The 11,236-nt window shown below is 44.7% G+C and overlaps 1 protein-coding gene across 1 annotated transcript; it reads right to left on the bottom strand.

Moving 5' to 3' along the window:
* Positions 1-5,889: 5,889 nt before the first annotated feature.
* LOC131220793 (putative pentatricopeptide repeat-containing protein At3g05240) lies at positions 5,890-10,858 on the bottom strand. The gene is made up of 2 exons (XM_058215636.1): positions 6,405-10,858; positions 5,890-6,319 (listed from the first exon to the last, which is right to left on the bottom strand). Exon 1 carries the CDS (start codon positions 10,760-10,762, stop codon positions 7,772-7,774), a length of 2,991 nt encoding a protein of 996 aa, XP_058071619.1. The 5' UTR covers positions 10,763-10,858; the 3' UTR covers positions 5,890-6,319; positions 6,405-7,771.
* Between the last annotated feature and the right edge of the window lie 378 nt (positions 10,859-11,236).

The raw sequence follows: 11,236 nt of genomic DNA, 5'->3' as shown, positions 1-11,236 counted from the left end.
AATGAATACAATCTCTCATCATACAATTAATTATGCTACACAAACATCAAATTCCAAACATGTGAATCAAAGTACGACATGTACGTTTAAGTAAAACAATTCAAAATTAAACAAAAACTATAAAAACATTAAAAACTCATATTATTGAGGAGTTTAGATGCAAACATACATGCTAATCACATATACCTTAATTTAGGTTTCTTGCCTTGTAGACTTAAAACATAACAAATCAGTAAAAGTGATGAGGGGTCATTAGAGATGAGGGGCCAGTACAACCTCACTGTGAGCCCCACCTGATGAATGGACAAAATCTTCAGCCTACATTTCAAGTTTTCAAAGTTCCCCTTTCTCATGGGATACTCTGGCAGCTTGTGTCAATCAATAGACATGCAACCAAAATTGTACACGTGGGATACTTGTGAACCAACTATCGCCAAGTTCCAATCCCAACATCAGATTGGTTGAACAATCCCAAGCACTATTTTTTTTCTGGGACACTTGTTTGTTGAAATAGGACCAACAGATCTTTTCATTTTTAATTGTCCATCAAACGTCCACAGGTTGATCGAGGAGGCTCGGTCTAGGAAGAGCGGGGACGATTTCTCATGCATTGTTGTCAGATTCGATCGATCCTATGGTTAGGATTCTACAGCCTTGCAGTGTACGGCCCATATTTGGAATTAGGCCATTTTAGTCGAACCTGGGCCAACCAGCTTCGTGTGTACATTTTATTTCTAAATGTCCATCTCTTCCAGCAAGTGTGGTCCACCTAATCAACGGATGGATTAGGGAAGGTTTGGCCCTTCTACGCTCGACCTTATTGGCTCAGGCCTTATAGCCAGGTTCAGCCAAAAGCTGGCCCATGCCAACATGGTTTAAGACCTGCATGTTTGGACTGTCCTGGGTAGAGCTGTACAAGAGTTGAGTTAGCTCGGTCAGCTCGCACGACTTGAATCAGTAAAGCTCCACTCGCTCCGGCTTTATATTGGATTTGGTCCGAGTCGAGCTGGTTTTTGGAGCTCGAAAATATTTTGAGTCAAGTTCGATCTTGCCCGAGCTTGACTGGACTCGGATCGAACCTCAACTCGAATTGACTTGGATCGAATCAGCTAGGTGACTCAGTTATTTTGATATTGATGCTGCTCGCTGAGTGTTTGATGAAATGACTCAACGAAGTATGGCAAGGAATGGATACAAAACAAATCACTACAGTTTTTTATTATTATTATTATTTACATTATAAGACTACTCTTTTATCTTGATTTTGATGCTGCTCGCCAAGAGTTTTGATAAAATACAAGTGTTGTTATTATTTTGCATTTGTGATAAATTGAAGATGCAGTGTTTGAGAAAATGTCCCAGAGGCTCAAACTTCGCTCGAACTGGCCAGAGCTGCTGACCAAACCGAGCCGGCCAGTCAAGCTCGAAGACCGAGCCGAGCTAAGGTTAGCTACCGGCAGAGTCGAGCCAAGCTGTGCCGAGCTCGACTCAGTTAGACTCGTGTACGGCTCTAGAGTCCTGGGACAAGATATCACAGTTCAACGGATGTGGATTTGGTACTGCCCCCCCAAGGACCTGGCTACAGACAGACGGTCCCGGCAGGTGCTCTGTGGGTCCCACCTTGATGTATGTGTTTTATCCCGGCCGTGCATTGATTTCAACAGGTCATTTTATACGAGACCAGCTACTGAGGTGAAAATTACTTCATTCCAGTTGCTTGTTTACTTGCTTCATGCTACTCGGCTCAAGATGGGATTCATGTTCTGAGCTTAAACAGACAATGGAATGTTCTTTTGGGCGATCTGCATATTCATATGAGATTGTGATTAGTCATGGCATTGGGCATCACCCCAAGAAATCTTGAAGAAGGAGAGCATGCCCAATCAGAGCCCACCAGATTCACGGTTTGGATTCCCACATACCCATCACCAGTGGGCCCCACCTAGGTGGAACGTTTTGATAATCACCATACTTTCAAACGAAGGAGCAATAGTCCAAATCCAATAGGAACGCCAGACTGGATGAAGTGTAGGCCCCCACACTAATCAACGGTGGGCATTCCCTCAAATATGTTCCTTGGGCTGTGGCCCATCTGAGTTTTGGACTCTGGGGATCTTCTGAGGTGACACATCTTATGGACAAGTGGGGTCCACCGTGATTTACGTATTTTATCCACTCCGTACATCCATTTTACCAGATAATTTTAGGGCTGGAGCCCAAAAATGAACCACATCCAAAGCTCGAGTGGACCACACCACAGAAAACAGTGTGAATTCAACGCCCGCTGTTGACAAATTCTTGGGGGCCACACAAGTTTTTGAACAAGCTGATATCTGTGTTTTCCTTTCATCCATGTCTGCTGTGAGATCTTACGGACAGGTTCGATGACAAATAAACATCACTGTCAACCCTAGCAAGGTTTCAATGGTGGAAATCATTATTTCCACTGTTTCCAGTGGTGTGGTCCACTTTAGCTTTGGATATGCTTCAACTTTTGGGCTCAACCCCCTACATGAGCTGGAAAAACAGATGGACGGTGTGGATAAACCACATACATTCACTGTGGGCCCAACAGAGTTTACGCAATAGGATAAAAGCACACTGAGTAACTCAGTACCCAATCCGATTTGCGTAAATCCATCACTGGCCCCCACATCTCTCACATGGTTGGAGAGCATAATTAGAAAGAATATATATATATACACACCTTGAGGTCGAGCTGTGTGGGCCGCACCATGATGCATGTCGAACATCAACACCATGCATTTGATGGGTTCCCTTTAAATTAGGTGGGCCATCCCGAACATCAGCCATATATGGAACTCAGGTGGGCCATACCATCTAAAATAATGTAAAGACATCCCTAAAACATGTAAAAGCACTTGGTAGGGCTCAACTGAAATTTGGATGCATCTGAAACTTTGACTACCCCTCATCCTAGTGAGACAACACAATGGATGGGATGGATTTGTGAACCACATCTCGGTGGGCCCAATAAATGATTATGAATGTTTGAATGGAAGGATAACCCCTCTCAACTGTTATATGTGGTGTAGCCCACCCAAGTCATGGATTGAATTGATTTTTAAGCACATAGGTCACCATGGAATAGTGCATCTGACTGATGGTGTTGATGTTTGACCCACATCATGGTGGGGCCTACACAGCTCGACCTCATAGGGAGTTCCCATGAGCTCGACCGTATAGAACCTTTTCCCGTATATATATATATATATATATGGCCATATCAATCCAACGAGAAAGAAAACGCAAGCAATGCACGTATCAATCAACTGAAGAAAAATGCTCTGAATCAGTAAAAAATTGCAGGTAATGGCATCTCCGTTAGACCATAGATGGGAATGCAATACACTTTTTTTAAAAAAAATAAATGGGAAGGCAGATTCGGTACTGCTGAGTAAACTCTGTGGGGCCCACCGTGGTCTATGTTTCTTATCCACCGCACCCATCTGTTTTACCAGCTCATTCTAGGGCATGAACCCAAAATTGAAGCATATCCAAAGCTTAAGTGGACCACACCACATGAAACAGTGAATATAGAGCCTACCGCTGAAAACTTCTGCCACATGAGTTTTTGATCAAGATGATATTTGTTTTTTTCCCTTCATCATCCATGTCGTGTGACCCTATTAATAGGTTGGATGACAAATAAACATCAATGTGGCCCTAGGAAGGTTTCAACAATAGACATCAATATCCCCAAAGTTTCCAATGGTGTGGTTCACTTGACCTTTAGATAAGCTTCAATTCTGGCCTCAGGCCCTAAAGTGATCTGGAAAAACAGATGGACGGCATGGATAAGACACATACATCCACGGCGGGCCCCACAGAGCTTACTCAGTACACAATCTGCTTCCAATATCAAGCAGATATGGGGCCCACGCGATGCATTAATGACATCCAACCCATCCATCGAATGTGTCAGCATATGTTACCTCCAGGGCGCAAGAGTCAGGCTGATCCATGAATCTTGTGGGCCACACCACAAGGATGAAGTTGAGAGGGACGCCCGCCCTTGATTAACATGGGGGGCCACCATCTTGTCGATTCAAACCCTTCATCTGGCATGGATGAAGAATCAGACCAAAAATCAGTCAGGTTTTCAACTAAGCTGGGCCCTGGTGCAAATCAAGGGTGGGAGAACCCTCCCAAATTGCTCCCTGCTCTGTGGCCAACTTGAATTTTGGATCGATCTGATTTTGAGAACCTGCAGGTAATATGAGGTCAAGCATCAGATGTAAGTATTGGATGTGCTGCATTAAGATGTGAAATGAAGAAATATAGAAATTGACTGTGATTCTTCAAAGTTTCTGTTGATTGCATATTCAACAGGTGGGGGAAAACATTATTAACCAATGAGAATTTCCCAGTGAAGTACAAATAAATTTTCCCTTTGGCCAAAAAAAAAAAAAAAACACCAATCCATAGGGTCAGTTTTGACAACAATCTTACTTGTAAACAGAAGCTTAACATGCAACAATGAAAAAGAAAATGGAATCTGTGGTAGATATGAATTGATGCGGGCCCACAGCCCATCTAGGCCCACTTAAGGGCCCATCAATGATGGAGGGCCACAGCCCACTGAAAGGCCCAACATGTGCTGCTTTTTGGACTATTTATTTATATATCTGGGGCTAAATCAAGGACTGTAATTTACTTTTTTTCTAGGAGTTTTGGAGAGCTGATTTAAAGATGTGATTTATGTGATTTAAGATATGAAAGAGATGCATTTGATATGATTGAAGATATGGGGGGCTGATTTAGAGATATAATTATTTTCTATGTTTGCTTTTTATCTAAGCTTTTTACCATATTAAGAAAGATTAGATTGGTTTGAAATAAATTGTTGTTGATTTTGAAATCAATCTCTTACTTAGAGGGAATTTCAATTAAAGATTTATTTGGGATCTATAAGATGGGGTCTGGGATAGAGTTTGTGTGCATGTGCACCTTCTAGGACGTGGAGGCTACTTATATGGAGGCTGAGGGGCTGATGAGGAACATGTCTTTCGGCCAGACGTGACCGCATGGGGTGCTACTCAGTGCTGGAGGATCTTTGGCAATGTTGGCTTGTGTGAGCAGATAGAGGAGTATTCTTGAGCTGGGTCATAAGGAAGGTGGAATCCATAAACTCTTGTCAAATATCTATGCTGAAGCGGGTGGATGGGAAGATGCATTGCGAGCGCAGAGAGTGATGATGGATAGACAGAGCCGCAGCTGGATCGAATGAACAGCATTGTTCAAGAGTTCCTTGTTGAGGGGATCTTATCATCCGCAATTGGAGGAGATGTATGAAGCCTTGGACAATTTGAAAATAAGGCATAACCTGGCACATCACAGCTGAATGGAGAGGAACCACAGAAGTGAGATAGGATTTGAACAGATGAGCGACACAAATGTGCCAATGTAGTACACATGCTTACAATCCAGCCCGCTCATCAGACAGTCCCATGCCCCCGGCCATGCCTTTCGAAGGCTTGATCCTTCCAATGGCTACTTGGGTTATGAAGCAGTGTCTGTCGCTTGCAACTAATACAGTTCTATCAGCATCTCTTTGATCACCATTAGGTGAATCAACAGGTATGCATGGGTGGGCCAATATGAAGCTAGTCTAATCTTGGCCCAGTGATAAAGAGGAGTTTTGTGATACTTTAGCAGAGTATGATGGATGATATGTGTTGCACATATATAACCCAGATTAGGGTGCCTATATCATACAACCCCACCAATATAGACCTAAATAAGATTAATTTGATTATCCTAACATCTGATTTATGGAAATATGTTTATAGAATTTGAACCATCGATTTTTTTTTCTTCATTTTGATCGTCCATCAGATGTCCACTAATCGACCAGTTAAGGCATCATTTCAGTATAATTGCTGTTTTATAAACCATCTAAAGAGTTAGGCTTTTCCAATCTGGCAGATGTACATCGTCCATCCACAGCATGACCAATCAGATCAACAGTTTGGATCAGCAAAACATGCATATAATATTGTGCGTCAGTAAAATTTACATTTGCCGATGAGGACCCTATGGTTAGTCAAGTTTAAGACTGGATGAAAGGGAAATGAAACTCACCTTAAAGGTCACAGTGAAAGGGCCACCACAGATTCAACAGCAGCAGCCACGAAGGCCTTTGAAGGTGGTTCTGTAGGGCAGCTCCATATATCCAACAAATGAGTAAGACATGATTCAAGGTGAATGTTAACCTTGAAGCAAATTACAGCATCCATCCCGATTGCGAACTCAACTCATCTCTGCTTCCAAGAGATTCTCCTAAGCGTTCTGCTTCCTGAAACAAAATTATTTACGGACAGTAGATTGGCAAACACCAGAATATGGACCTTCTGTCTCAGTCTAATGCCTGTGTTGCGCACCTGATAAGTGGATCAAGTCCCCAGTTATCTGATATATGCTTGCAGAGTCCGACGGCCGTGTAAACGTACATGGATTGATGGATGGATGATCCCGTCCGCCAGATTTGTGGCCAAAAAAACAGACAGATAAAAGAGGTCAAGGGCGGATTTGGTTGCACCAGATAGCATGATAATTCACACCCAATTAGACTGATTAATCACTGAGATATCATCATATTTGGCGCAACCAACGCACCAGAAAGACTGATCAGTGGGGCCAACAATCTGGCTGGGGTTTGGCTTGATGTATATGGATGCCACTTGAACACCGGCCATGTTCATGCATACAAATCTGCGTTAAATGCTTCGAGCAAACAAATTGGAAGGGGAAAAAAAAAAAAAAAGCTTTAAAAAAAAGGATCAAAGATGATCTTGTTTTGATAACTCTAAAGATCAGATCAGTGTATGATACAAAAGAAAATATTGCATATCTACGTCTCGGATTCAAATTGCCAATTCTAGACAGGCATTCTCCCATGCCGTCATACAAAACTGCCCATAGATGGGCAAAGAATTTGAGAAGCCGATGCCACCCAAAGTTGAATTCTACCTCAGAAGAACAATATCCCACTGCGCAATGGCCCACCAAGTAAATAACTCTCCATCAGGATATCTGGAGACTTTTATTCAGAGAGATCCGACCGCTACAGGCACCAAAGACCAAGCTGCATGGGCAGGTGGGATCCTCAGTTCAGTAATCAGAATATTGGTCTTTCGCGTCCAACCGTGGGCAGACCATATCTCCTCAACGTAATGATCCTAACCTCTCAATTTGTGGCCTAAAAAAAAGGGACCACTATGAAGAAAACACAGCAAAGGCCCTCATTCAACCGAAAACAGTCCCAAGATTAGTGGCTGGGATCTTCTGATCTCGGAGATTTTTTCAACGTGGTCCATCAACAGTGGGATGCAATAGACCAATGGTCTGGATTACCAAACCATGGTCCTCAGTTACCCATGTACATTGTGCAAGGCTTGGTTTGATGATCCTATCATTCTTCTCCTTAAATACAAATTGGTGCAGCTGATCAGACCACTGCAGCCCCCAATCATAGATCACAACCCAATCGAGAAAACCAAGCATGCCGTTTTCAGCTGTGCTCGCAATTCCTTCAGTAAATCCTCTTTGAAGTGACCAGTGCGTATCCAGATCCACCAGCCTGGGACAGTGGCCTGGGACTATATGTTATTGGTCCAAAAATAAGGGCCCACAATGACAGTCCCCTGCATTGTATAAGCCCATTGGGCCTAAACATCTCCAAGCCAAACATCAGTCTGCCCACTTGCCAACCAGAAGAAATAGAAGATGTCACATGGCATGCTCTTTTCTACCGTTCATCGTTTACACCGAGAAGCACTTGGGAGATATTTGGCTTGTATCCCAACATGCTCAGCTGCTCCCGCAAGCTACTTAGCATTGAACAAATCTCCTCCCATTGGGGATGGGATGTGCTGTTTTCAGAAAACTCATGAACAACACCATGTAACTCGATCGCGCTCAAACCCAACTTCGTTGTAAGCCTCGTAGCCTTCAGCAAGGCCCTCACCTTCTCGACCGCAACCCAATCACCTAAGGTGGCATATATATCACACAACTGAACGAAAAAGCCAACATTATCATGTTTCAGATGGATCGGGCTCAAGAGTCTCCCCAGCTGCATTCCCAATCTCAAATTCCCATGAAGCCGGCAAGCGCCTAACAATGCCCCCCATACAGCTCCATTAGGCTGTGGTTGCATTTTGCTAACTATGTAAAGAGCTTTCCCCAGAAGCCCGCGACGTCCAAGAAGCTCCACCATATGACGGTAGTGTTCTAAATTGGGTTTAACATTGCATTTCCGCTCCATGTATTCAAGATATTTGTACCCTTCATCAACCGAGCCAGAAAAATTACATGCCATCAAGATGCCAATGAAGGTGATCTCGTCGGGTTCAATCCCCGACCTTTGCATCTCCAAGAACAAACCAATGGCGTTATTGGAATGCCCATTCAAGGCAAATCCAATGATCATGGCAGTCCACGACAAGAGGTTCTTCTCTGGCATCATCACAAACACTTCCCGAGCTTCCTCGATACACCCACACTTTGCATACATGTCAAGAAGAGCCGTCCCTAACAAAACATCCAACTCAATTTCATGTGTGTTTATGTACTCGTTAATCTCACGGCCTATGCCAAGAGCACCTACGTTTCCACAGGCTGATAGAACATGTGCCAACGTCTCTTTGGAAGGTTCCGCGCCTAAGTCTTGCATCTCCCTGAAGAGATTCAATGCCTCTCTAGCATACTTACTATTAGCGTAGCCGGCTATCATGGTATTCAAAGTAAACAAGTCTCTCTCGGGCATTCTCTCAAAAACTCCTTCAGCGACACTGATGCTGATCAATCTTGTAGAGAACTCGATCAATGCGTTTCCCAGCTCCAATGTGAGCTCCAGTTTGTTCTTCTCAACCAAGTGGAGGATCCATTTACCCAGACCAAAATCCTTCATCCGAGTGCAAATAGACAATAGGATCGCCAACGTCGTCTGATTCGGCTTAATGTCCACATATTCCATCTCGAGGAAAAGACTCACGGCATCTTCTAATCTCTCCAACCTCGAATAACCAGCAACCATGGCATTCCAAGTCAGCACATTCCTTGTGAACATCCCATTAAACAATTCACGAGCAAAGTCGATCTGCCCGCATCGGGCATACATGTCGACCAAGGCAGTCCCAACGACAACATCACATTTCACCATACCATCGTCCAGTTTCTCATGAATCAATCTACCAGCATCCAAGTTTCCTGAGCCCATACAGGCAGTCAGCACACTCACAATTGTCAATCGGTTGGGCTTGACACCCGCCACTTCCATCTCTCTAAAAACAGAAATCGCCTCATCCCACCGACAGTTGAGATTCAACCCTGAAATCAGTGAATTCCATGACACTAAATCCGGGTCTGCCAGACCATCAAACACTTGACGTGCAGGGCCAACAGCCCCACAATCAGCATACATTGTTATTAAGCAGTTGTTCGTAAATGGATCTGATTCAAACCCTAGTTTAACAACAGTTCCATGGATTTCCTCCCCTTTTGAAACAGAATTCAAAGAACCGCACGATTTAAGAACTGGGGGGAAAAGATAGTTATCAGGAATCAAACCTTCCCTAAAAATCCGATTGTAAAAATCACAGACTTCCGTTGGAAAGCCCTTATCAGCATATCCCCTAATCATAGTAGTGTACAAGAACAGTGATGGCTCATCCATCTTTTCAAAAATAGCCCGAGCATAATCCAGGCTTCCAAGCTCTGAATTCGCACAGAAAATCAAAACCCGGCTTACCAAAATTGGATTCTCATTGAGCCCGTTTCTAACCATAAACCCATGAATCCCCTTCAATTCCCTCATTCCTGAACACTTCTCCAGTGGTGCAATCACATGTTTCATTCTCCTCCTCTCTGATTCAGCGTGAACAGCTCTCTTCAACCACAAAACCTCCTCCTCCTCCTCCGAACAACCCACAACCAAATTTCTCTGAGGCATTTCCTCGGACGCTTCCCTCCCAACTCCAATTTCTGCATTTTCCACAAAACTCAACTCAGAAACCCCACCCAACGCCTCCCCATCAACTCCCTTCTCCCCATTTCCCACTGAATCCCAATGCAGCATTGCATTGGACACCTTCCCTGCAGACCCAATTTCACCATTTCTCAGACTCATCACCGGAAATGCCTTCCCCGCAGCTTGGATTCCCCCATTTCCCACCGAACCCCTCCCACTCATTTCATCAAACACCTTCCACGCATCATCAATCTCACCATTTTCAGCATAGAAATCGATCAAACCCCTCTGCACGTAGAAATCGGACACCACCTTGAGCTTCACAGCAGTGCCATGAGCCTCCCTTGCCTTCTCCTTCGCCGCGAGGGGGCCCAGCGCCTTGAACACGATCGGGAACGTGAACTTGTCGGGGACCGGGCCGGCCCGGACCATGTCATTGTACAGGAGGACCGCCTGCTCGGGTGCCACGTCGGACAGCCCGCGGGCCATGGAGTTGCAGAGGAAGGGATCGGCGCGGCGGGGGAGGTGGGGGAAGAGGAGGGATGCGTAGGTTATTAGCATATTGGAGGAGGCGCAGAATAGCACGAGGGGGCGGAGAGGGAGGTGGCGGCGAATGAGGAGGGCGTGAAGCTGGCTAACGTGCGTGGGGGAGGCACAGGATTTGAGGAGATGGAGGATCTTCTCGTGGGTGATGGGTTTTGGTGGGGGTTTCGGGGGTTTGGGGCGTTTTCGGGGTGCGTAGGATAAGGCAATGGCGACTCTCGACATGGAGTGAACAAAGGAGAGAGAGGGGTGTATGCCGGGGGGTGGAGTGCGCCTAGGGGCAGGGTACACGAGGGTTTTGGAAGGGGGAGTAGTTTTGCCATGCGCAGGGTGCCCAGAGCACCCATGGCCTCTTTTCCCATTGGTTAGTCATACACTGCGCAGTACCGGTACCACCAGGAAGATGTGGGACCCACATGGTGTGTGGATCAAATCCAACGCGTCCATCATATGCTTCCCCTCAGGTTACATCTGAATCCTAAAAAACCTCTAGATCCAAAACTCTGGTGGACCACACCACGGTAAACAGTGACGATTGAAAACTCATCGTTGAAAACTTCGTAAGTATACAACAGTTTTGTATACAGAAGTTTTGGATCAAGCTTATATTTCTGTTCTCCCATCATACAAGTTTATATACAGGTTTATATGGCTTCATGAACAGGTTATATGATAAATAAATATGACGGCAAGTCTTAA

The sequence above is a fragment of the Magnolia sinica genome, chromosome 12, assembly GCF_029962835.1.
Source record: "Magnolia sinica isolate HGM2019 chromosome 12, MsV1, whole genome shotgun sequence".
Classification (NCBI taxonomy): domain Eukaryota; kingdom Viridiplantae; phylum Streptophyta; class Magnoliopsida; order Magnoliales; family Magnoliaceae; genus Magnolia; species Magnolia sinica.
Note: the sequence above shows the minus strand (reverse complement) of the source record. Positions and strands in the feature narration are given on the sequence as shown.

Coding starts and splice junctions, on each gene's coding strand:
- LOC131220793 (XM_058215636.1), bottom strand. CDS start 10,762: ATGTCGAGAGTCGCCATTGCCTTATCCTACGCACCCCGAAAACGCCCC.